The sequence below is a fragment of the Melanostigma gelatinosum genome (genome assembly GCF_949748355.1).
Source record: "Melanostigma gelatinosum genome assembly, chromosome: 15".
NCBI lineage: Eukaryota > Metazoa > Chordata > Actinopteri > Perciformes > Zoarcidae > Melanostigma > Melanostigma gelatinosum.
Window position 1 is genome coordinate 4,445,307 of NC_136648.1, and position 27,375 is coordinate 4,472,681.

General features: G+C 45.9%; 1 protein-coding gene across 1 annotated transcript in view; it reads left to right on the top strand.

The window, feature by feature from the left end:
• cadm3 (cell adhesion molecule 3) overlaps nucleotides 1–26,892 on the top strand; it is a 73,673-nt gene extending 46,781 nt beyond the window's left edge. Inside the window, exons 4-10 of the mRNA XM_079285667.1 lie at nucleotides 1–13; nucleotides 5,728–5,865; nucleotides 15,847–16,017; nucleotides 16,528–16,618; nucleotides 21,720–21,892; nucleotides 25,026–25,151; nucleotides 26,756–26,892. The exon at nucleotides 1–13 is cut by the window's left edge and continues 140 nt beyond it. Of these exons, the coding sequence (XP_079141793.1) occupies nucleotides 1–13; nucleotides 5,728–5,865; nucleotides 15,847–16,017; nucleotides 16,528–16,618; nucleotides 21,720–21,892; nucleotides 25,026–25,151; nucleotides 26,756–26,874 (831 nt within the window). The 3' untranslated portion in view covers nucleotides 26,875–26,892. The remainder of the gene's footprint in view (nucleotides 14–5,727; nucleotides 5,866–15,846; nucleotides 16,018–16,527; nucleotides 16,619–21,719; nucleotides 21,893–25,025; nucleotides 25,152–26,755) is intronic.
• The last annotated feature ends 483 nt before the right edge of the window (nucleotides 26,893–27,375 follow it).

Consider the following 27,375-nt stretch of genomic DNA (forward strand, 5'->3'; position numbering starts at 1 on the left):
GTCACCGTGCTAGGTGGGTCACACAAACACACACACACACACACACACACACACAGTACATGTTCACACTATCTCACACACTGCATACTGCTGGGGGAAAGCTGTTGTCTTGATGTTGCCAAAAAACAGAGGTTGAAACTTTTCCAGCCCTTGAAACGCACCCTGGCTTGTCAAGCATATGAGCATATTCACTTTTTTGATGCTGCAGAAATATGTGAAATGAATACAATCTTTTTTTCTTCTTATACTTTTTTTGTAAAGCTCCCTTTACGTAATTAATTCTTTCTATGTCCTGTCCGTCCTTGAAGGAGAGTCCCTCTCTCAGAGGCCCGTCCAGGTTTTCTTTCCGATGCGGACTTTTCTCGAGAAATGCTCTTTGTTCTCTCCGAGGCCTAATGCTGCTGAGTGATGTCCTTGCCTTCCTTGTCTTCGTACTCCAGCGTATCTCCTTTGGGACTGATTGACGGCAGTACAAATCAGCTGGACTGCAGTCTGTCTTTGATTTCTCTCCCGAACCTGTTGGATTGTGACGAATCTAAACGGATGATTCAAAGCTTTTGGCATCTTTTTCTTATTTTCTCCTCACTTTGTCATGTTGTTTATAACAATTCCACAACTATGGCCTCTTGTTCTACCAGTGGGTTTCCAAATACACAGAGAAAATGTGGGCCCATTAAATGACAAGAGCAGTTTATATTTTTAGAATGACGAAAAGGTGGCTCGAATTCACCTTGATACGCCGCTGTGGCTTTGTGCTCGCCTGATCCGCCCTGCAGAGTGTAGAGCAGGACGAGGTTTGACCCTCTGGATGTGCATTGTAACTGTGACATGCTAGCGGAGGCTGCCTGTTGGCATGAGGCAAAGGATTGCCACTCCAGCAGTTTAGTGTTGCGCTTCTATTAAGTTAGAGGACTTATCAAAGGCGGATTATAAAATAATGTCTGCAATCGATGCAACAATGGCTGAGATATCCGGTGTTGTGGGTAAAGGCCTTTAGTCACCGGAGGCCTTTTTTCTTGCGATTGATTTGCACGTCAATATATTTTTTAACCAGCTGTTGTTTTTATCGTGAATACTTTCACATGGAACACAAATATTACGTGGTGAAAGAGCAACATAGTTATTTTTTTGGAACAAGGTTGATTTTTTTTTTTTTTGCTTTCGTTCCGCAAATAAAGACATCGACCGCGTTATGTGTGGCGGATGTACTCAAAGCTTACAAATAGGGAGGTTCTGTTGTTTGAACCAAGACGGCAACCGTGACAAATGCAGAGCGTACCGTTCTTACCTTTCACAATAAAAGCCCGAGACATATACAGTACACTATGTCATCTTTACCAGAGGGACCTCAAATCAAAGCATTTTGCTGAAAGCAACATATTTTCCAGTAGCAAAGGCTAAATAACAGTTAGCCTCAGACAGACTGCCAGACGCTGCTCGGGTCAATGGGAGCCTGGTAGTTGGTACTCTGCCCGCCTGCATCTACTCAAAGCTGTTCTTCAATAAGTGCTGCAACTGTCGCAAATTCGCTTCCTTGCCAGTGTGAATAGCGTGAAATATTCCCAGGCGAGTATTTTGCATTTTTGTCTCGTCTATTCTTCATGCCCCCTGGTGTGCAAAGGCCTTAAAGCTGCAAAATCACTGTATGCTTTATGTTTCCCATAATACATTTCATTTTCATCTTTTTGTTAGATCCATACTCCTTATGAAGAATAATCAGATTTTCATGTGTAAAATTGAATTTCGCTTAAAAGTTAAAACTGAAGTGTCAGATTAATTGAAAAATAAATTGAGACAACTTAATAAAAAAAAAAGAAGTATTCCCAAAATGATCCCTTGTGTGGAGCGTAACGTTATGACTCCATAGCCTTCCCTGTGATGCCTTCATCCAGTTTGATCCAGATCCTTTCTTACAGCCTTAACCTATATGTGTAAGGGTGTGTCCTCATATAACTCTCGTGTGGAGATGAACCGGCTCCACTCCTCTTCTTTGGGATGTGTTATTGCTTCCCTGCAGCCTGCGATAAATTGTGGTCATCCTGTCAGTGGTGAGTGGGCCTGTTTATCGATTGGATATTGGGCTACTCGGCTTTGGACCCTCACAAACAATCTTTCACGTATATATTTTTATTCGTCAGGTTGTTGTGTCTCAGTGTGAGCTCATTCTGGCCATATTTGTGGTTTTACTTGAAGATGAGAACAAAGCATTGTGCATGGCAATACTGTAATGCACGAGCTAATGGCCACACAACCACAATAGAGACTGACTGTATACATGGCAGACAGCTGGTGGGATATTCCTGGGAGGTTGTGGTGGGCAGATTTATGGCCAATATTTCAGGGCGTCCAATGCCACTTTTAATCCACTTTAAGCCACTTTCATCTTTTGTGCTGCTCACAAAAAACCCGCATCCACATTTATTTAAAAAACTCACCATATGACACAGACACAGAATACATTTCTGATATTTAAGCTTATTCATAGTATTGAGGAGGATTAAAAATGAGCTGCAGAGGGTTTCTGTTTAATTCACTTGAAAAATGCACCAAGTGGAGACAAGAGATGCTGACATTGTGATATTTGGGGTGGGGCCGGGGGGCTTACGACGGCTGTTCTGGAGCTGAAAGGCCACATTGTTGTTCCCCAAATGTGGGGTTTGTCAGTCCAGAGCTGTGGAAGCATCCTTGAATAAATCATTTTTATGATATTTACTCAAATATTCTGGCAGTGCTGCAAAGAATATTGAAATTAATTAAATTAGCAGAGCGCCTGAAATGTTAATGTGATGTTGGTGTGTGTGTGTGTGTGTGTGTGTGTGTAAGTGGGGGGGAAGGGAAACGTGTGTGTCGAAGCAAGGGTGAAGGCGGGTCTACATTCGCTCTTTAAATTCAAATTAACATCAGAATCCATCCTCCATATTGCTTCCAATTGTGCAGTAATTGTGAGTCGATCTTTTTTTTTTTTTCTCATGCCGGTAATTGACGGCTGTGACACTGTATTCTGCGTTCGATAAATATTTCACGACCCCTGAGGGGAAGCCAAGCCATTCAAAATGTATGCTTAGATGTCTACAAACGCATCGACCCCGATGGGAAAATCAGCCGAGGATATCGAGTCTTGGCACAGCATGTGTTTTATTCTTGTTTTGACATGCGCACGGTTTTGACAGACACAGACACACACCAGCGCATAACTGCTGAGTACGGTCAGTTTTAAATGCTTGTGTGTCTGTTGGTGTAAAATGTGTGGTATGCCTCTCCGCTCTCTCCTGAGCTAAGCAGAGAATAATTTATAAAGGCTTTATTCTCTTTTATTCTCCTTGTAGAGGAAAGGGTCTCGACAGGGCTTCTCCAGCCAATTCTATATGTGCAGTATTATTCTCTCATTAATATTCAGCGCTCCTTTACTGCCAGAGAGCTTCCGCACACAGTGCACTACATCAAATACTGCGACATTAAAAATTGACCACGTTTTTATTTTTTGATCTATATACCTTGGTTATTTGACAGCATTATATATTGGTATTTGGTCGGTTTGCTTGTCTGTCTGCAGGGAAAATATCATTTAATCTAATGCCACAGCAACTATGGCAGAAACCCATCTATCTATCCATCCATCCATCTAGAATCCATCGACTTCTTCACTGCCTGAAAACTTGTAATATTGGAATTTCTGTTTTCTGGCCTGACAAAATGTCACACCTTTCCATAATTGGTCCGACATCTTGTCAATTTTACTGAAATATGGGTTTCTCTCCTGGCATTCCTTCATGACTCGCTCTCCCTTCTACCTCTACATTTCTGTCTAACGCTCTACTCTTTCAGCTCACTCTCTTCCTCCCTCTGTCCATCACTCGGTCTCTCTCTCCTCCCTTAATGGCGCTCTGCGGTAGCCGGCAAAACCGAATGTTCATTATTTTCAAAAGCGAAATGACAGTAAACTCCGCCAACGCTTGGAGAAAAGTGCCCACAACGGCTCCAGATGGAGTACGGCAAGAAAGGTTTCATTCTCTCCACCCTTGCCTTCGACCATGATGGTGGAGAGTGGATTCTGAACTATTTGGCAGAACGGAGTTGTACATTCCGTCTCCCGCTTTTATCTGCAACTCCCGCTCCAAGTGAAAATAGCAATCAGGCAAAAATGTGTCTTATTTTAACCGACTGCTGGGATCTGGAAGAACACCTCTGGGAGAGGAAGGCATATCATGATAGTTTGGTTTGGCTCAGTGCTTTCCTGGTGGCTCACTTGGCTGAAGCCAGTTTGAATCTGACCTTTGTCTCACTCCATCCCTCTGTCCTTTTCTCTTTTTCTTGCAAACGCTCACACAAGTGCCCCCCCCCCCCAAAAAAAAACCCCCATTTAGTCCGACTGACTCATTCTCACTCTCTCTTTGCTTTTAACTAATGAATTCTGGGAGTCGTATTTAATAATCTTTGCAATAAGTAATTTGCTTGACATTTTGGACTGACCTAAAGTACTGAGGAATGAACAGCCACACAATGCCACAGACGGACTTGTATTGTAGAAATGCCAAGGCTGTCAGAGTTAATGCAGAACTCGTGTTCTTGGTTTTACAGCATTATTATTTTTTTCTCATCGAATTAATTGCATTTCCATTTTCATCTCAGTTGGCAAATGTTGAAATACTTGATACGAGTTCAGTGAAAAGTTCGGTTATGATTTTCTACATTTAGCTTCTGTTTACATTTAAGTTTTCAATGTCTGACCAAAAATGTGCTTTGTCTCGAGACATATCGAGACATATCTAGAGACTTGTAGAATCTGAGCTTTTTGTGGTGCATTAATAAAGAAAGTTCAGACACAGTAACCTTCTACTCTACTGTATGTTAATACAGTATTCCCCTGTAAAATACATGTATTATTAATAGCAATTTGCAATACCTGCTCCCCGGAGAGGCTGGAAGGAGATATATGTTTCTAAAATGTTACGTTTCTACGCAAAAACCTTTGCAGAGTTAGTACATCATTAGCAATTCTATGACACGCTAGCTACGTAGCGTTGTTGTGAAAGGGTGGTGGTAAGGTTTTTAGGTTTTTAGCGTCTTAGTTATGTGAGAAGAAAACAGCATGGTTTGCCACAAATTAACTATAAAGTTCAACTTTAAGCACACAAACTGGGTTACAGTAAGGGAATAGATTGCGGTCATGCAGATTTTCGGTAGAAAACAGGGTTCAAACAGCGCCCCCTAGTGTTACATCCACAAACAGACCTCCTCCCTGAGAGGATTTGTGATGCTGAAGAAACATTCAGCTAATTCCGCCTCTCCTTCTGAGAGACAATGGTAATTATTTGCACCGCCTTAAGTGGTTGTCAGCAAAACATAACAATATTCTAATGCATCGGTCCTAATTGACACTGATGTTTATTTATATGTAACATTTCGGCAACAAGGCAATCCAAAGCGATTTACGTGACACATCAAAAGCATCGAGACGAAGTGCAAAGGAAACGCATAATTAAAGTCGATTTTAAAAACGATTAAAAGCAGTCATTAAAGAGCCAAGAGAATACAAAATTATTCTGCGGTATTGAGGATGCTGTATACAATTTTGCTGTTGATATAACTCTGTATTTTTCCCCACAGCAACTTTTGGCCTTTCTGTTATGCGTTCCTCTGGCTACAAGGTGAACTCTGCAGCATGAAAGTTGTCTCTCTCTCGCTCCTTTGCTAACTCTCCAACTCTCGCCCTCCCTCATTTTCTAGGTGTGCCCGGTAAACCTCAGATCTCGGGCTTTGAGAATGCCGTGCTGGATGGGGGCAAAGTCACCCTGACTTGCACCAGTACAGGCAGCAAACCCCCCGCCAGGCTGCGCTGGTACAGAGGAGACCAGGAGGTAGAAGGTGAGTGTGTGTGTGTGTGTGTGTGTGTGCGCGTGCGCGTGTGTGTGTGTGTGTATTGCGGGGTCAGAAAACGTGTGTTGGACGTGTCTGTTGTTGTACTCTGGCTTGGACTCATGCTGGATCTGTGCGTGTGGTAAGAAAGCACATTGGTGTGCTATGTGTGTAGGACAGTGTGTGTGTGTGTGTGTGTGTGTGTGTGTGTGTGTAGTAAAGTAATAGTAAAGTATGTGGCTTGTGCTTGTAAACAAGTGTTTGTGTGTGTGTGTGTGTTTCTCTCTGTGCTTAAGTGTGTGTGTGTGTGCGTGTGTGTGTGATCCTGCAGTAATCAGTGTGAATGGGGATTTGCAAGTGTGTATGTTTGTACACAAGCTGGAATTTGTGCGCATATGGCTCACGTATGAGGATTTATGTGTTTTTGTTTGTGTGAGAAAGTAGCTTGAGTGTGTGTGTGTGTGTGGGGGGGGGGGGGATCATGCAGTGTGTGTGTGTGTGTGTATTATGTCCTTGCCACATTGCCTGCTGTCTCTCTGTGCGTCCTAAACCTGTGCCTGCATATGTGTGTGTGTGTGTGTTTGCAAGTCTGAGAGCACGCTGCTTTTGTGCCCGAGTGCTGAAACATGCTGAGAGCGTGTTTGTGCCCTTCTTTCCCATCATCCCTTCAAGTCCCGATCCTGTACATGTCTGCCTATGCATGCATCCAGGAACTGTGTGTGTGTGTTTGCTGTTATTGTGGTTTGGGCGTGTGTTGATGCAGAGTTTATCTTGGCGAGTGTGTCATCCGCTGAGCTGCAACATATCTGCTATACGGGGAGCGACACAACAGAGAGCGGGAGATAGCGTGGGTCGAATCTAGCCGGGGATATAACGACAGAATCCAGCAATGAAAGGCGGGGCGGAGGAGAGGATGAAGGGATGAGGTCGAACAGAGAAACGGAGATAGAGAGCGCTTTGCATGCGGGTCAGGCCGACTGTTTCTTGTTTGTTCCAGATAAAATGGGAGAAATGAGCAGGGAAGGGAAAGGCAGAGGGAGCGCAGCGAGGATGTCATGAGAGGATGAAGTAGCTTCTTTCTTCCAGATAAACTGAAAATCAAGGAGACGATTGGCAGCCTCTGAGTCACACCAGTGGTATTTGGCATTGGCAGCGTTTCTCCAAATTGCAGCCATGTTTCCCGTAATCCTCCCTGCCTCTTGTTGCGTCATCAGTCAAACGTTTCCTGCTCTGCTTTACCGAGCGGAACAAACATGTTGGAAGTGTTGTTTCTGTCGCCCTTTTTGCTCCTTCCACCATCTGCCGTCACCATCAGCTTTAAGCTGTGTCTGCGCTGGAAGAACACCGCCCTCTGTCTGTCTGAGCTCTCCAGCAGATGTCCCGCTAAATCTGTGCAAACAGGTAGAGTTTATTTGCAGTGGGCTTTTCGACGGTAATCATATAATTATAATGTTGTGAGAATGATTTATTGATGTGAAAATGCTACCCTCTATGCACCTTTGTCATGCAAAAATGCCCATCTTGTGTCCTGATGCCTTGGCAGCGTTGGTGTTGGCTATAATTATGGATTGGAATGAATCGAAAGAATGGACTGAAGCAGGAATGGGAGCGCTGCCCGCCAGAGGACAGATTATCTGCTCGTTTTGTTGCAGCCGAACTGAAAACAAGGGACAGAGAGAAAGAAGAGGCTGGAAATTCAGATTGTTGCTTTTTAGAGATGATTGGATTTTGTGAGTTCATCCAAAATACCATAAGATACTCTTACCTGTGATGGTATCTCGCCACGCAGATAGCTTGGTTTTATTCGTCCAGTTTTTGAGATATCTGTATTTTGGCATTACAGTATAAAGGGGGGTGTCTGTGGTGCGCACCACTCTGACTTACAGCTTTGTTTTATGAAACAAAATGTGCAGAAATGTGTTTCCTCTGGATGATCCACCGACCTCAGTGTGAAACGCTTTCATCGGAACCACATCTGCTGAGGATTAACCGTAAAGTCAGGGGACTCCCGAGGGACAGATGTTTAACAGATGGGCAAAATTGATCAAAGGCCCCGACTTTTATTCTCTAGAATGGGTCAAGCTTCAACAGCACTGGGTTCATACCTAAAGCTACGTTCACTCTGCACAACTTGTCTTATAACTTGCTGTGTTTTTCACACTATGACTGACACTCCCAGAACTTTCACCAGGAGGAATCCCCGATGAGTGTTCCTGGGCTCCAAACTACGATTTGTCACAAAAACACAGCGAGAAGTGACGCGATTAAACGATGTAAGTGAACATACGCGGTAAAGTTACTGTTGTTACAGGCGACTCCTCGCCAGCTTTCCCATCAACCCGTGTCTTGCGCCCCCGTTGACTGTAGCTCCCCGACAAGTCCAGTTCTTTAGCCTGCTACATGCCTACAGCGTGGCCTTTGAACAGTTCACACAAGGAGCTTGAGAGGCGACTTGCAAGCGCCGAGCCAACGCCAATTTGTCAGGGAGCTCCTGACAGCAAGTGGAGAATGAGAGCTTTAGTCGTGTCGTGTAATGCAACTTGACAGCGTCTTTCTTTAGACCCCCCCCCCCCCAATGCCCCTTTAAACGTGGCTTATATTCCATATAGGGTCTTTCCCATTGCCATGCAAACATATTGCAGACATGAATAACTTGTTGCCATAAATCTTGGCGCTGAATGTTAAAAAAAAACAAGTCAATTGATGTACCGGTAATCCCGGGTTTTGCTGAATCAACTTTGTCTGGGAGATGGGTTGCATCCAAAGTCACAGGGACACCGGCTCTGTTTTTTTGTAATTTGGGTGAAACGAGCCTTTAAAATATACAGCGAGAACAGAGAGAAACAGAGACAGACAGAGAGCGGTTTGAAGGACATCAACTCGATGTGAACGATGGTGTGTTCGAGGCCTCGCCCAGCCGTCCTGACACCACACAACCCCAATCAGTCATTATTGGAACGGCACACACAGACGCACACACAGTCACACAGTGCTCATCTCATCATGGTATGGTGCACGTAGGTGTGCGTGCGTGTGTGTGTGTGTGTGTGTGTTGGAAAGAAGAGACTTCTGCTGCTCACCACTGCTTCTCTGACAGCTTCACTGACAGTAGAAATAAAGCAGCAAAGAGAAGGAGAAGGGAACGAGGGTGTGTGCGAGGGTGAGGGAGGGAGGGAGAGAGAGAGAGAGGGAGAGAGAGACGCCTTGTGTCAAGAAAGTGACAGAGGGACCACCGAGAAAACAGAGAACAGAGAGGGAGTGAATGAATGAGCGGGTGTGTGTGCATAAAAATAGCTGGAGCGACTGCGAGGATACTGAGGCTGATGGAAGCAGCAAAGAGAGAGACTGACGGAGAAAGAGAGCAGTAGGGGAATTTAAAAAACCACAGAAGAAGAGGCGAGAAGGCTTTGGCTGAGTTGGAGTGCAGACTTGGGGGTAGAGGACGAAGCAAAGGGGGGGGGGGTGGTGGTGGGAGGGGCAGTTTTAAAGAGGAGGGGACTGGAGAGAGCAACAGGTGAGAGGGGAGAAAAAGGAGGGAAGGCTGACGAAACGGAGGGAGAAATCCGGAAAGAGGAGTCAGATAGAGAGACGGGGGAGAGGAGGGGGGAGAGCGAGAGAGAGTGCGGGAAAGGGAGTGGTAATTGAGAAGAATGAAAGGCTCAGAGCTTTGAAGACTGTGTTAGTTGTACTGTGTGAAAGGGCCGTGGATCATTTAGTGACATCGATGTATTGGATCGAGGATAATGGGGATTTATGGTGGCACTTCAGGCCATGCGGGCTGAATACCGGCCCAAATTGTCATAATGCAGGACATGGGGCGGACGGCGACGGGTTCGTGGGCGCGTGTCCGCACGGAGCAACGGAAAGAGACATCAGAGGGACGGACAGCGGTGGAAGATGATCCTTTCAAAATGCAGCGGCACAATGTCAACGTTTACATCGTTAACGTGTGAAAAATAGTGAAGAAAATGGAAACACTGTGTCTCGAAGTTGACTTGGGTGAATGTCATTCGTCCTCCTCCACTGCTGGAGATACACGTTCACCCGCTAATCCAGTAACAAGGCGACTTAACTTTCTTTCCAAATTAGATGACCTCACACGTGCGCTCGAATCAGACTCGGGCCGCTTTGGCAGGACGTAATCCGATTCGAGCTTAAAAGTGATGACCGTTTAGATTATTTTAAAACCTTCCCTTTATCCGGGGGAAGGGCTTTTTGCCGAGCATGCATGGCGGCGCTGTTAAGCCATGCATTGCTGCCTATTCACCTCGGAGACGCCGAGTAGAGCCAGAGTCTTCTACTTTCAGCAGCTCAGCAGCTTCGCTGGAGTCGCTGGGCCTTAAGCGTCTTGTTCAGTTGGCAAAGTTGTTGAATATAATGAGTTGTATTCACTTTTTCACTTTACTTTTCCACAGTGGTCCAACTGCTCATTATTTTATGTTATTTCCATCCAGAATAGGGCTGCAACTGATGAATACATTTAATTATTCAGTCATTATCTTCGATTTTGTTTTACGTTTTGTCCATAAAATGTCCACATTTAGTTAAAAATGCCCATCAACATTTACCACAGCCCAACGTGACGACTTTAAATGACTTGTTTTGTCCGACCAACAGTCCAAAACCCAAAGATATTCAAGAACACGCAGTAAAACATCACATTATAAAATAAAATGAACCAATACAAGCTGCAGATTCTTACCTCTGAGAGGCAGAAACACGCTCATGAACGCTGTTTCTCTCAATGTTTTGAAATGGTAGCTTGATTAACAGAATTGGTGTGGACTTAGCAAAGATTGCAAAAAAGTTCCACTGTAATACATCTTCGAGCAGTATTTACGGCATTAAAATTACAATTTGGATGGATAATTTCTCCCGCACATCAGTGTTTCCGCGTCTCACGAGATATCACACAGTGGCATCTGCATTCAAAACACACGACGCACTGGCAGATTCACTTCTTTCATGATGAAAACTACATTTTACATCTCGTTATGCGACTAAATGATTCTGGGTTCCAGCCACTCGTCGATTATGTGACTAATGATTCAGCTCTAATCCATAAACTGATGTCACAACAAAGCACACTTCTCCAGCCTTAACGGCCCAAACAAGCTGGACGCAGTAACTGCTGCATCCACTTGTTTGATTCTACTAATATGATTGTTTTACGGTGGATTGTACGCTCGGGGGTTGAAGCATCAACAGCACCAGCTCCTCGTCTGCATCCCATCACCACCTTGGGGGGAGTTAGTCTCAGGGATGTGCCGGTTTCCCACCTTTTTATTGGAGGAATGGAAGTTTTAATAAGAAGTACAGACATCCTATTAAATTTTTAGCGAGTGCTGGAGTATTGTCGAGCTACAATATTTAAGAGGGAGAAACCCCCACACACACCACTAATGCTGGAATAATATACTTCATGATTTATCAGTAATTAATAACTTTACTTTGAGGATATATGTTTTTGTAATTATTAGCTATTTTTGTGAACTTTTGAACTGTTTTTGATCGTAATGAATCATGTGACGAAGGTAATCATAAATGTACACTGTAGATGAACCAAACATTGTGACGTGAGGATGTCGGCAGGTTTACATTGAACTGGGCAGTGAGCTCTCTGACAGAGGCTGGTATATAGAGTGCTGCAGGGATAATGTGTTTGTATAGGCCAGCCTGGAAGTTAGCCTCGCACTGGTTCCTTAGACAGAAAGCCAATGGGATTCTTCCATTGGCTTTTGGATTATTACATAAAATAAGCTCTGTTACTTACACATTTTTGTTAAGCAATATAACCTTCACAAATGAACACCACTTTTATGATTTTTGAAGCGTAAATACAATCGCCAGGAGTAAAATGCTGCCGTACGGCTATAAAAGAACTACGTAACGGTCACATGACTTCACGTCACCAGCACTGAGCTACATGAATGAATGAATTTTATTTATATGGCGCTTTTCACAGACAATAGTATCACAAAGTGCTTAACAGAGCAGACATTTAAAAGCATTAAAAACACAATGTGACCCTAGGGTCAATAAATTAATGTATTTAAACGTTACAATCATTGACCGCAGATCTTATTTCGGGGATCCAACCAAAACCCCATTCACAAAACCCCTTTGAATTGGAGACGAGGGAACTGGAAGTTCAGAGACTCATTCCTGCAGCTCTCTGTATCTACGCTCCTCTGCAGATATGTCTGGGTCACACCCTCAGCTCTACGTCTCATTTCCTGTTGCATGGTCTGTTCTACAATATGCTTGTCAACGTACAGACCTGTTCATCACCAGACGGAGTGTACAGCTTTCTATATTTTGCACATGCTGCTTTGGAGCAGCAGAAACAAGCTCGTTCACATTTAATCAGCTTATACAGATGTCATATCGATGTCAAACGTGGTGCAGAAGCAAACTTTTGCCGAAATAGACGTATTTACGTGTTTGTGTCCACCTGATGAATGCTAGTCCTATATCCACCCTCTTCCATCTCCGTCTTCAGGTAAATATGGAGCTGCTGAACGCTCCTCTACCATCACCAGCCGTTAACTGCGTCTGTCTGCCGTTTGCAGTTGGACGGGTATCCTAGTGTGCAGTCTGAATCTACAAATGATTCTAGCTGCTTTTAATACCGTTTAAGGTTCTCACTTAGTTAGTTTTCAGTTTATTTGTCCAGGTTTTGACTTATCCCCGAACACAGCGGTTTGGTAATCGTATTTTGGGCTCAAAGTATTCAAAACAAACAGACATTTTAAAGAAATCAGCAGCAACCGCTGTTTCCTGAAACAGCATCCTGATGACTCTGGGTGAGAGATGCACCGAGAACCATTATTACATTAGACAACAAGAGAGTACATCTATATCTACATCTATATATGTACTTATTTGTTACATTTAGTTTTGCGTAGTTAAGAAAGCATTGTTTCAGTCAAGCCTGATGTTGCCTTACACATGAAGAATGACCCCAGTCTCTTCCACACAGTGAGGCACACAGCTTGTTAATTAAACACTGGTATCGTATCGGTACTCGCCATCGGCCGATACTCAAAGCCAGGTGTTTGTATCAGGACTTAAAAAGTCTAATCGGTGCGAGTCTGCTCTCCACAAAACACACACTGGGCACAGTTTTCTGTGGCACTACTTCTTAACAGAGAAGTTTTATGAAAGAAGTATGAAAAACTGTTCTCAGCCTGTTCTGTGGATTAAGTCGAGTAAAACACCGGGATGTGAGGGAAATTCCCGTTCCACTGCTGCGTGCAGCACAATTGAAATTTAATTCAACTCCATTATTAATGCGTAGAGACAGATGTATCAAAGACGAATGTCTGAAAACCCTCGACGGGAAGAAACACTGCTTTGCGTGGCTGAAACATGAATTTGTTTTGCAATTTGGATGAACTGGCCCTTTAAGGGAGGGAGTCTGTTAGTTACCTAATCCAGTGTGACAACATGTTGCTGCTTCCCAGCCCGACACGCTTGTTGCTCCACTTGCACCTGACATGCAAATCTACTCTAATTATCAAATAATGAACTGAGGAAATGTGAATTATGAGGAAATGTGATCCACAGCTGTCTTGTGGAAAAAATACACCGAAACCGACTGCATCTTATTTATTTTCTCAGTCACCTCCATGACTCTTTTGACCTGAAAAATGTATTAAAGCTCAATTGTATGATTTTGAAAAAATATAGTTTACACAGGAGGCAGTCAGTAAACAAACAGGATTTTTTTTTTATTCATTCCCAGGTCTGGTTTTGGAGATCCATGGTCTTTAATAAAGGCTGTATACTGTCTATGTGTGTGTGTGCAGAGAGAGAGAGAGAGAGAGAGAGAGAGAGAGAGACAGAGAGAGAGAGACAGAGAGAGAGTGACGAAAGGCCTCCTCTGAGTGGCGTACTATTATTGAAATGCAGCTGGAAGGTAAACAAATTTTCTCTGGGGGTCAGAGGACTGGTTATGGTAATAAAACGAGCGATGTCATTAGATGCAGTGGTATTAGAAGAGTTCTCTGTCGGGGGAGGGGGAGGAGGGGTCTGTCTCGGCCTCTGTGATATCTGTGTGTTTGAGAGTGAGACAGAGGAAAAAGTGTGTGTTTTCCAATCTTCTCCCCTGCCAGTATCTCTGTCTCCTCTGTGTATATGTTATTCATAAGCTTGACCTACATGTGCCCATGCTTGTGTGTGCAAGCCCGAGTGTGTGTGTGTGCGTGTGTGTGTGTCACTCGACGCAAGAGAAAGTGATAAGGTTCTGGTCCACTTTCCAAGATTCACCAACCACTTTCACGGTCCGACCAGCCAGTTTTATGTTTTCTTCTCTTTTCTTACAATAGAGTGCGAGATCGGGGTGACGGTCTCCGCTGTGTTCATGCTTTCATACTTGGTGTAACTCCGGTGCTGCTGCCCCACAGACTCGCTAGCACCTGCACAGCTCTTCCTTTATTCTCTTCCTCCTGCACAGACTGCTGCGGCTGCTGCCAAAAATGCAAAGGGAAGACGACATCAAATGTGAAACGTCTCAATGTGAAAACATTACATCATAAAAACAGAGCTGTTTCATCGCTCTACGAAAGAAACAAGCATGGCTGCAACAGATTGCCGTTGAGATGCTGTAGATTCTCGTTATTTGCCCAAAAACAAAATAAGATTCCGCGCTCGGGTTTAGTTGCTTCCTCGTGCTCAGTGAACGAAATACGAGCCGTCTCCTAAGCAACAGCAAGTGAGTCCAAAGAAAGCGGGACTTAGCAACATTAGATCTTTGGCCTCTGTCGTCCCTTTGGTGTCCTTCTGCATGAAACATCACAGGCCGGCCTGGTTAGAAAACACGAGCGTGCTGTGAGCAGTTTACTGATGCTACATTACAGGAGTTCTGGGTACTGAGGGAACTGAACTTTCCAGTTCACTCTGGCTGCCATTAGGAGCTACAGCAACATGCAACATTGACTTTTGCAGCTTTGACGACGCCATGAAGGAGCTTTGAGATGGACATTTCCCCACGGACAAGGATGTTGTGGCAGAGTGCACGACTGACAGGATGTGATAACCTTATTGACCGTAGTAAACTGTTCTCACACAGTCTGGAGTTGTTCGTTAGACCCTGTCACACGTGCGCACGTTTAAGTCAATTCGACCAAAATCACAGCACTTTGGGAAATGGAGCATATTAAGGGCTGCAGCTAACTGCTGTCTCGAGATGAGCTTTTTGATGAATAGATTAACAGCTTAGGCTGTAAGATATCAGAAAAGAAAGGAAAACGCCCATCGTAATGATTTCAGATCCCAAGATGGTGTTTTCAAATCACTTCAGTTCAAAAAAGATACAGATATTCAATGGACGACGATAAAACGTAGCAATGCAGTAAACGCTCACGTTTAAGAGGCTGGAGGTGAAGCTAAATGAATAACTTTACAACACATTAATGAATCATAAAACTTGTTGATACATTTCATGTTGATCTGCTAATTGTCTCAACACTAAACTAAACATTCTTTGGGGAAAAGAGAGAAATGAATGAACACCTCAGACCTCTCCTGCTAGTCCGAGGCTCATAGGGTCGTCCTAAAATCCGTGATTACATTTCATTGGATAAAACATTTGCGTGTACACCGTCGGATGAGTCAGCAGAAAAGGTGTGTTATTGCTCTAGAAATGTGAGTAAATGCACCGTTAGACGCACAGAGTCTGTGGCATATAATGACAGATAGCAGTGCGCAACACCCAGGGGCACAAGGTAACCGCACAGAAGGCATTCTTCATTTAATTGGAAGAAATGGAGGTCATCGCAGCTCTGCACAGTTCTACAACATTAAACCATCCTAATTACAGTGAAGGAACCTTATTCGGTGCCTTAGTGTACGTGCCTTAGTGTATGTGGGTATTTGTGTATGTGTGTGTGTGTGTCTGCGTTGTACTGGTGTTGATAGTGTCCCTGGTTAAGATGCAGACACCTTCCTCTTGACTGTCCCCCCCCCCCTCATCCCTCTCCAACTCAGGACGTCCAAACGTGGTGGAGTCCGTTCCAGACGATCCCACGTACAACGTGAGCAGCGAGCTCACCCTGGACGTGAGCCGCAGCGACGACAACGCCCCCATCACCTGCGCCGTCGACCACCCCTCCCTCGCCCCGGGGGACAAGAGGAGCGAGCGCGCTCTGCGGGTGTTGTGTGAGTCAACCGGGGACATTGGGGAAGAGAGGAGACACAGAGGAGAGGACAGACGGACGTGAGAGGGGAGATGCAAAGTTAAACTGCTGTCTTTGATCTCTGCTCCAATAGTTTCACATCAGCTACCTGTAATAATGACCACGCAGGAATTTAACCTTCCTCTGCTGGCGCACCTGATCAGACTTGAGTCACTGTGAATAAGAGGAGCCGGTTTATCATCTGAAATGAAAACCACAAACGGAGCCGCGTCGGAGTCTGTGTCGGTGCTGCCACCCTGTGGGCGAGGCGGCGGCACCGCATGGCTGAGGGAAAGTCATGACGTTGTGTAAGGGGGTTATGTCATGGCGGTGGGAGGCAGAGAGACGGGGACGCCTACAGGATGCAGACGGGAGTAGATTTCAGACGGCGATGGATGAGACTGTCGGTGCCCGTCTGCGCGCTTATGAGTCCTGTGTTATGAAACTATAATGTCTGTGTGTGTGTGTGTGTGTGTTTGTCTTCCACTTACAGATTCCCCTAAAGTGAAGATCGTGCCTGAGAGCAATCTGCCGAGAGAGGGGGAGAAGTTCCATCTTAAGTGTTCGGGCAACGCCAACCCCGAGTAAGAAACACACACGCGCACACGCGCACACGCACACGCGCACACGCACACGCGCACACGCACGTGTCACTCACACCATGTCTGCCTGTGTGCATGCATACACACTTTCAAACACACAACGTAGACACCACATGCTCCCTTGCACACATACACAGTCTCCTGCCGACTGACACTCATTAGCTGGTGTTTTTTACTTCAATGTAACTTCAGGCAGCTTGCGACACAACTAAGACTTTCTTCCGCTCATGCTCACGTTCCACTGACGAGAAGGACGAGTTAATAGTGCGCGTGGGACATTCTGTATGCCACAGACACAGCAGCACAGCAGCGGCTCACCTGGCAAATCTGTGTGGTGAACGTTGCAAAATGTAATTCACAGTTGAGCTTCAGTGAAGTGTTGACTCGGTTTTATTCTGACCTGCCACCTCCATGGTCACGGTCTGGTTAAGTTGAAGCAACTAACTAACCGCCTGATTTGGTGACGGTTCGGCTCGCGTGAGAAGAAGCCGTCTTTGGCTGTTGGCGTCAAGGCCCCACACTTTATGAGATGCTGTGACATCATGCTACTTCCACCGTCGCTTATTCGTAGCATGACGCAAGGTCGGTGTCTTTGATTCTTCAAACATAATCACAGATTCTTCTGGTGAGGACAGTTCCTGATGGACAGCCAGTTTAGGATTTATGTAACTGTCTTTCTCACAGTGCTTGTAGCCTTTTTATCGCCTCTTCGCGGCCCGTATCATCTCTCAGCTCCATCTCTTCAACCACTGTTGTTCGTATGCCGAGTGAATTACCCGATAGACGATCATTTATACAACGCCAGTGCTTCCTCTCTCACAGGCCTTTTTGGCTCTTACTCATGTACTGATGGAAGCCCTGACTCTCATAAACAGAGCAGGCTGGGTGCTGCTGTCCTTGCCCCAGATGGTCTCAGTAGATTTCCAGAGGCCCTTTAGACCAGCATATGAAGACGCCGACACACACACATTTAGAGACTGAAAAAAAGGTGTCAAATTACGCATCGCCACCTTTCGTTTCTGACATCCTCTCTTGCAAGAAAGCACTTGTTCAAACATAACACGTACACAAACACACACATGGGCGCTGTTAGCGGGGAAAAAACATCTGCTTGTACAAGCTCTCGCGTGTTCACTGATACAGTGTGTACACAATGACTCCGAGACTCACAGACACAACAACCTGCAACCCTCCCCCGTCTTAAATCCTGCCGACCCAAAATGCACTGTTTCCCCGTGGCCTTTCTGCATTATAGATGAACCTTCAGCCAGCCAGCCCTATCGATCCACTCTCCCCTCCTCTCCTCTCCCTGCCTCCCTCCATCATCAGTTATCTCTCCGCCGCTGTGTCACTCACGGCTCGTTCGCTCCTCTCCGTCTTGTCACGATGCCTCCTTGCCCTCCTCCTCCTCCTCCTCTCCCCGTCCTATCCTATAACTCTGCTCTATCTCCCCTCGCACCTTTTCCCCCCCTAAACTCCCCCTCCCGCCTCCTCGTCCTCTCCCTCCAGCTCTGCTCTCCTGTCACCCTCTCCCCTCTCCCCTCTCCCCTCCCGGCTCATCACAGGAGTGGAGAGGAATAGGACTAGCCGGTTAGTTTGATTGGCAGGTGGAACAGATAGGGGGCGGGGCAGGAGGAGGTGGCTGTCATGACGTGAACGTGCTTTAACAGGCAGTAAGGGAGTCGATAAATTATCGACAGCAGAAAAGCGAGGCGTGAGCAGTGTGCTGCGGCCCGGAGTTCAATTCCCACGGGGACCACCTCTACAATGTATTTATTTGTGATACACCCTGGATGAAAGTGGCCAGTGAATGATGTATGTTCAATAAAAAACGTAGTCATGTTCGATGCTAATGAATGGTTCTCTGTAGTTCAAAATGGCCCTGACTGTGCCAGGGTTCAGATCCCGATACACAGAGGGTTTTACATAAAGTGTACACTGAGTGGCAGAGGCTGAAACTGTGAGATCGCTGCAAAAAAACCAAATGACAAGGCGAGGTAGGGGGTTGGGGGGCAAACCGACAGGAGGTGGAGGGAAGCGGAGAAAAGCGTGGGCGGAGAGGAGACGGAAAGATTTGGTGACAAGCAACGAATGACTAAGTCAGAGAGGGAGAGCAAACACGAGAAAGTGTGTGTGTGTGTGTGTGTGTGTGTGTGTGTGTGTGTGTGTGTGTGTGCGCGTGCTTGAGACGGGGACCACGTCCAGCTGTGTGCACCGCCGCTTGTGGATGATCTAGTGTCCAATCAAAGATACAGGTTGCCCCCGGAGCTGTCAGTCAAAACCCAATCACCGCGACGACACCTTTCCACGCGACACGCCCAGCCGCTCTCCTCCCTCTCCTCCCTCGAGCTGCCCTCCCCAATCAAACTCACCGAACGTCACGTGACACACACTATTTTCTCTCCGTGGTCACATCCCGTCAGGTTCAAAAGAATAACTTACCGTATCAAATGCAACACTGTGTTTCCTCGACGCCCGGCAGCAAGAGCTTTCTAATAGAAGAGAAAGGAATTTGTGCTCGACATTCTTTCTTGTGTTTTTTTACATTTCCCGTTTATTCCATCAGCACGGCCCGGGAGTGCTTGCATCACATATCTGAGCTTGAATCATTTAACCGAGACTTTTATACATTTTGAAGTTAAAAAGCCTTTGCATCACGGAGATGTATTGCGTGCGAGCTTCCTCGCGTGAGCAAGCTTCTTGACCGGGGTTAGAATATGGCAGGTGGCATGTAACAGGATTACAGTCATCTGCAACCTGTAACAGGATGAGGCCGGCCACATGCTATATTTCTCTCGCTGTTAACAAATCCTATGAAGGGCCAAAACCAACAAGGAATGTATTACTCACAAGTAGAGCCGTCACAATGTCAGGCTTTCTCCAAACGGTCATCGGGGCCATGATACCGATATCTGGCTAAAAAGGAATGCTGATGCTACCAGTCATATTGATCTTTGCCTTTGTTTATTTTCTTACAAAAATAATGTGAAGAGTCTGTAATATCGCGAGCTCCCAATAGAAGTATTGCCTCAGTCGTTAAAGTCCGATGAAGTTTATTCTGCTCCAAACTCATCAGTGAGTCACATTATGGCACTCGATGATTGTTGTTGTGATGGTTCATTTTATTTATAGGCTGTCACTGGTGCAACCAAACGTGTATTAATCCGCAGCTCAAAATAGTCCCCCAACAAAAGCACTATGTGTGCTCCTGTTTGAGTTAGCGCTGCTTTTTTTGAAAAGATACAATAATTCATGCTTTTGTCCACATCGGGGCAGCGCAACATGTTGTAAACAACACATTCGATCACCTTATAAAAGTTGTTATCGCCGACGAGTATGCAAACAGGGGGCTTGTTTATTTACACAGCTGGCAGACATGGCGCAACATTAACATTAAACTGCGGCCGTAAAAGCAAGAGCTGAGAAAAGCTGAAACACTCCACTGAGGTGAAGCGCGGAGTCGGACGATTGGTCATTTCATCCATTGTTTGTATGAAAAGATTGACGAGAGCAGCTTTAAACATGGCCGTCTTCTGGAACCAACGGCCTTGGGGCCGAGTGGCTCAGACAGCAATGAGAGTTGGTTTGTTGAACATGAGGAGAATATAACGTAATACCAGCTCCATCCTTCAATAACCTCGAACTGTAAAAAGATTTTTAGACACGCGTGCATGGTGGGAATCATCAGCGCGCTCTGACCAATCAGCTTCCCGCACTTTAAACCACCTGCTGTCCTACAGCGATTGACTTTTGAGCATTATGTGTAGAATAACACTGCACCAGTTACTGCCTGTCAATGCGAAGTTAATTGTTCAGTTAATTGCATGTTCGCCAACATTTGGAGGCGGTGGAATACAACAGCTGACTCAGCTTTATTGCAGGTAACCAGACGATGTAGCCAAACATGACCATGACACGCTTGTTTTGAACTTCATGGCTTTAAAATTCACTCGCCTCAGGACAACGGACTGAACGCTGAAGCTCTTTTTCTTCTTTTTCTTTCTTTTTTTGTGGCATTTTTAGGATTTATGTTCCTAAAAAAGACACGTATTCAAAAACTTTGAGCTTCATACTAAAGTCCACATTCTCCCAAGTGTTTGCTCAGCAGCAGGTGTCAAGGGAGCAGACGATGCTTCTCATTAGCTTTCAAATTTTTGCCCGGCAGCGTCAACAGACAGAATTATTAGAATTTTTAGAAACTGGAATTTAAGATATTGGTCTGAGAGATGTGTTGTTCGTGCCTTTCCAAGCACAAAAGGCCACCTGGCCTCCATCACGAGTCTACAGATTGCACCTTTAGGTGTCGCCGAGGGTTTTTTCCCACATTTCCAAGAGCGATTAATCAGTCCAGCCCATTCAGGTCTGTCTCCGTTTCAGTCTCCCCGTCATTGTAATTACTGTACAGCGCTTACGGCCTCGTACATTTACATAATTGATTATTTTATCAAGACACGTCTCGCTATCTCTCTCATACACAATCTGTTATGCAGAATGGATTTTCTTTTTTCTTTTTTTTTTAACGCAGGCTGATTTGAAATGCTGATCTTCGTTCTGTTGTCTTCTTCTCCCTCCATCTCTTTTAATCTCTTTTCTTTTTTTTCCAGCTGCGCCACTCCTCCCAACCCCGTCCTCCTTTCCATCATTTTCTTCATCGTTCCTTTTTTCTCCCACTTTTTACCGTCTGCTGCGACAACTTTCCTCAACTCTGTCCATCGTTCATTCTCTCCCTCAGTCCCTCAGTTTCTTACCGCAGCATCCATCTCTTTCTCTTATTTGTTGTCACTTTCTCTCCTCCCCTGGTTTCATCTTTTCTTTTCTCCGTCTTCATTCCTCCAAGCCTCCCCTCACTTCCAACCATTTCTTTTCTTTCAATTTATACCTCACCCTTGATCATTTCATCATTTCTTTTCTTTGTCCTGCAGTGCTTGTCATCGCTCCCTTCTCCTCTCAGCGCTTCGCCCCTCTTTTGATTTTTACTTTTACTCAGTATACTTTTTTCTTTATTCATTTTGTGAATTTGCAGAGCATGTGCAGTTCAACTCAGGACTCATTCTTCTTCTCTTTCTCTCTCCTGTCTCAACAGGCCCACCTCCTTCATATGGGAGAAGAAGGACGGAGAGCTCCCCCCGATGGCCAAAGTCGACGGTGCTTTCTTGCACTTCGAGAGGCTCAATAAATCAGATAATGGCGTCTACGTCTGCCTCGCCGAGAACGGCATCGGGAGCAGCCAGGGGGAGTACGCACTCCTGGTGCAAGGTAATCATGAAAAGTGAACAGCGGGAAGGAAGAATGAAAAATGTGTGGTGGGGAAGAGGGGGGGATGTCTTCTTCTTCTTTTACTTTTCTTCATCACGTTTCTTTATTTCTGTCGTTTGTTGTGGCTTTTGCTTGTGCTTCCATCTTTTTTCTCTTCTGATTTTCTTTCGTTTCTTTCCTCCCGTTTTTTGTTGTTTTTTTTTCTCATCCAACCGCGCCACCATCACCAACGCCACCGCTTGCCATCCAACCGCTTTCGTTCTTGCGCTTTTTTCCCTTTCACTATTATCTGGCCCGTGCGTTTGATCCGTGGCCATTTTTGCGCTTTGCTTGCTCTCTCCTCCTCCTCCTATGCCTCCTCCTCCTCCTTCCAAGATCCCTTGGACCCAGACTCCCCAGACACCACCCTGTCCTTCCTCGACTCTCCAACCTCTCCCTCTTCCTCCACCTCCTCCCTCCCAACCTCCTCTCCTCATGACGTCTTCTCTAGCTCCAGCTCTGTTCCAACTTCCTCCTCCCCTCCTGACCTCACCTCCCCCTCCACCTCTTCCTCCCCCGACCCCGCCGCGGCTGACGCGTCGACCACTATCTCCGAATTCTCCACCACCACCCTCTCCAACGCCCTCTTCCCCGACCTGCCACTCTCTCCCTCCTCCTCCCCTCCTCCCCCTTCCTCCCCGAGCATCGCTCCGTCCACCGGCAATCCCTCTTCCCCCTCCCCATTCTCCTCCCTTACTCCCTCAGTTTCCGTCCAGCTGGATGGAGTTTACACTTTCACAGGTAAAACCATCTGAGTTTACACACTTGCACACACACTTGCAAACAAAAGAGATGCGAGAAGCTTAGTAATGGAGTGGAAAAACAAACACCATTCAAGCTACCACTTTGCTTCTTCTTTTTTTTTCTCAATACACAAACTGTGCTTGCATCGTGTAGCAGTCAAGGATACTGGGAGTTTCTGCCACATTCACAAACACACTCGCAAACACAGACACATACTCAAAGCTGACAGCGAGAGAAGAATTGCAGAAGCACAATGAAGGAAAAGTGCGTTCGTGTGCCGGTTTCACAGCTGTTTCATGTCTTTATTTTTCTTGTTTTCCTCTTTCCTCCTGTTGATAATCCCTAACCCCACTCCGAACCCCCCAAACACACTCCTCCACTCATCTCACCAACCGTCCATCCATCCATCCACTCATCCATCAATCTAAACATCAAACAACCCATCTACTCATCCACTTGAGAAGATGCTGCCGACAACAGTGCAGGTATAACTTTTCCACCAGTCATCTGTCGTTCTGACTTTCTTTTGTCCACCTGTCTGTCTGTCTGTCAGTCTGTCTGTGGACCTGTAGGTCTGACTGTCTGTAGCTCTGTCTGTTTCTGCTGTCACTCTGGAAAAAAAAAAAAAAAAAGGGACTCTTTGAACCTCAGAGCGGAGGGATGAATATTTCACACTGCTGCCCACGTAATGCTTTGTTGTTGCCCATACATTCAGACACAGGCTCAAAACACACACACGCACACACACACACACACACACGCACACACACATATTCAGATTGGGCACTAACATCTACGCACACACGAGCATGACCCCTTAAGTGGTACAAGTCATATACACAGTGTTCCACTTCCTCTTTGTGTGTGTCTCTATATATGTGTGTTTTTTTCTGTGTCTGTGTGTGTGTGTGTGTGTGTGTGTGTGTGTGTGTGTGTGTGTGTGGGGGGTGGGGGGGTGGGGGTGGGGGTTCCAGGCTTCGAGGTGTTCTTGGGTCTTGTCTGCTTTCCTTTGATGCTGACAGCAGGATTTATGGGCTCATTCTCGGTCTCGCCTCGTCAGCATGCCCCTCTCACCTCCACGCCGGCCAGCCAGAGTGTGTGCGTGTGTTTGACTTTCTGTGTGTGTGTGTGTGTGTGTGTGTCTCATTCTGACTGGTGCTCAGAGTCTCCCCACCCCTCCCCTCCCCACCCCTCTTCTCTCTGTTCTCTGGCTGTGGCTGGCCTCTGGCTGGCTGTTGTCATGCCCCTTCACTTCGCTAACTGGCTGAAATGTGACTGTTTTCCTCCAAAATTGGCCATTCAGTCCATCATTTTGTGTCCCAGCTGGTTGTAATGTGTTCCTTCCCTCTTCAGATTCAGTTTGGCCTTCATTTCTCTGCTTGTCAGGGGCTGTTGGGTGTATAAGCTAGCTGTTTCCCCATATGCCCGGTTGAGTCCTTGTCCCTTCAAACATTCACAAAGTGCAGTCTCTTCTTTCCAACTCCTTTTACTTTACATTCCGTCTTAAACAACAACAAAAAAAAGTCAATTTTTACGGTTGTGCCTTTCAAAAATGACACCCAGCATCTGATCCGGTTTGAAAAGTCAGGCGGAATAAATTAGGTGTCAAATGATTTCTGCATAGATTGCTTTCTCCTCCGAGGGCCGAGTAGCTAAAGTGGCTGAAGTGAGGCAAACTGGAAATATCAAACCTCTGCTGTCGGGTGAGAAACTTGCATCTCAGGAGCAGTTGCCCCACATTCCCTGGTTTGCTAATCCAGCCTCGGATTCCTCTCCACTGAGTGTTTTCCGAGCACGAAAGGGGGGCAGTGAGTTCACCCGACATCAGCAGCCTTTGTTCCCACAAGGTCCTCACAAGTGCTCGGGACTTGGTGGGTGCGCTTTGCAATCCTGTTGCATGTTCGTCACGAACAAGCTTTAATGAAGGGCGACGCGGTGGCCTCTTTTTTTCTTTGGCCTGGCTTTTTTTTCTTTTCATATCCTTGTCTTTGTCTTCTGAATGTTTGCCGCTGTGCCGGGGTATTATATGTTGACAAGTCTTCTCTGCTCCCCTTTTCTTTTCTTTCTGCCTTCTCTCTGTCACTCTCCCCATTATTCTCTCTCTCTCGTTCTCTGTTTCTGCTGCCTTTCATCATCTGTCTCCCGTTTCCACCAATATTCATACATCTCCCCCCTCCTCCCTCTAAATCTCTGTCTCTCTTTCCCTTCTCTCCCCTTATTTATCCCTCATGCTCTTATCTCTCTTTCTCTCTTTCTTTCGTATCGATTCTCCCCTTCCCTTATCTTTACCACACGACTACCGTTTCCCCTCTCCTTTCTCCTCTCCTCTCCCAAAACCCCTCTTCTTAAGACCCCACAGCCATGTCGACTTCTTCGGGCGTGGACCACGTCGTGATCGGAGGGGTGGTTGCCGTCATCGTCTTCATCCTGCTCTGCCTCCTCATCGTCCTCGGCAGATACCTCATCAGACACAAAGGTCACCTGCTCGCACGCCCACACAGACGCACGGGGACGCACTCATGCATGCATGCATGAGGTACACTGGCATAAATATGGACACATGCGTACCAAGATTGGATCTCACACGTACAAACATGCATATGCATACAAATGCACTCATACGTACATGTGCAGAAACCTATTCTACTCTCAAAGCATAAAGTGAATGAAAGACAATAAGTGAATGTTTGTTCATTGCCTTTTTATGCATCTTAGTTCAGCTTCCTGTGAGATAAAAATTTCCTGACGCTAGCGAGATTTCAGCAGCGTGGTAAATATTGGGAATAAAGTGACGCATTTGGACGGAAACGCTTCCTGTTCATGATGTTGGTCAGCTTCCCTGTTGCTCGTGTGCGCTGTGCGTGGGAGACAACAAAACAGTGTTTCTTTGTCTTTCGTTTCACTCTTATTCAGTTCTCAAAAACACCCCTTTTTAAGCACATAAACAAACAAGAACAAAGCAAATTGAAATGTCTCAGCTCCAGCCGGAGACAGGTGAAATTGAAAAGGCAGTAAACGCGTTTCAGCTCCCAGGTGGCTCGGTTGATAAACACTCGCCCGCCTCCCGCCGCCCCAGTGCGCCACAGCTGGTCCAGAATATTGAACACTTGGTGGCCGGTGTTCACAGATGCCAAGTCTGTGAGGGATCGTGTCCGTGTCGCTGCACCTAGTGACTCCCTCCAGGTTGGTTAATGCACCTGTGTAGAGGAGGGTAGGATCTGGGGGGTGATAGCGTGAAGCTCCTCACTGTCTGGCGACTAACTGTGTACGAGTTCAGGGGCAAGCAGGGGAGCGGGCAATTACACGGACCGTAGTACATGAAAATGGGTCATTCCCTGTCATTTCATTGCCATAATGTGAGAGTAAATGCAGATAGTTCTCACTAATGAAGCACAAAAGCAATCGATGAAACAACTAACAACTTTCCAAGGTTTTTACCAAAGTTTGGATCTCTTTAAAGGTCCCGTATTGCAGAAAAAAAAGACGGGCGCTAAAAGGAGTTTTAATACAGGTATACTCAGACAGACAACATGAGAAAAATAAAGTGTTTTATGAACATTGGAGCATGTTAACACGTTCTAGAACCCAAGATACAAGTATGAACATGAAAATAAGCACATGTCAGCAGAAAGAAGCTGTGAAGTTGCTCTTTGACTCTTAGCAAGAACGTCACCTGGATGAACTCCCTGAAACACGGGACAGGGTTTTACTCGGATGTCAGAGGCTTGATGGAGCCCTTTTGGAGGGCTTTGGGAGTACTTACTGTAAGTGCTGATTTGTGGATTTGGAGGTTGAAAGACGTCTCGATATCTTGGGCTGGAAAGCTTTTAGATGTCTAGAGTAACTGTATTATTATATATTGTACTCTATATTTAACTTTGAACTGAACATTGAAATACGTTCATTGAAACGCTGTGAAAACTACTGATATCAATAAAACCTATAGATGTCTAAAAATGTTCACTTTTCAATTGAATTTAGCCCAGTTTGTACTGCCTCAGCAATCTTATTTCTCTCTCTCTCTCTCTCTCTCTCTCTCTCTCTCTCTCTCTCTCTCTCTCTCTCTCTCTCCTTCCACAGGAACGTATCTGACCCACGAGGCAAAGGGCTCGGACGACGCCCCCGACGCGGACACGGCCATCATCAACGCAGAGGGAGGCCACTCCGGAGCAGAGGACAAGAAGGAGTACTTCATCTAGACAGAGGACGGGAGGAGGAGAAGCTGGAGGATGTGGATTAGGGGAGAGGGCAGGAGTGAGGGAGGGTGGGGGGGGAGGGGGCGGGAGGGTGGGGGGGAGAAAAACAACCTCCATTTGTTTTCACGACGCTTCAGTTCTTCACTCGGTCGGAGGGATGATGGGAGGGGAGGAACTGAGGGCAGGATAAAGAGATGCGTTGAGCTTCAGCTGGTACGACCCTCTTTGCATTGATACAGGGAAGTGAGAATTTGCACTGACATACGGATGAACTGAAGTTACACACACACACACACACACACACACACACACACACACGAGTTTTGGGGGGAAACTCTTCTCACGCGGACTTGAATGCTCGTAGATGCCCAGATTAACAAACACGAGCCTCCCTCTGTACTAACACGTCTGAATTCTTTCCGAATGGCACGTTAACACACTTCTATCCTACTTCTAACTGTCAGCGCCTCGAAAAAGCAAAATTGTAACTCACATTCTGGCATC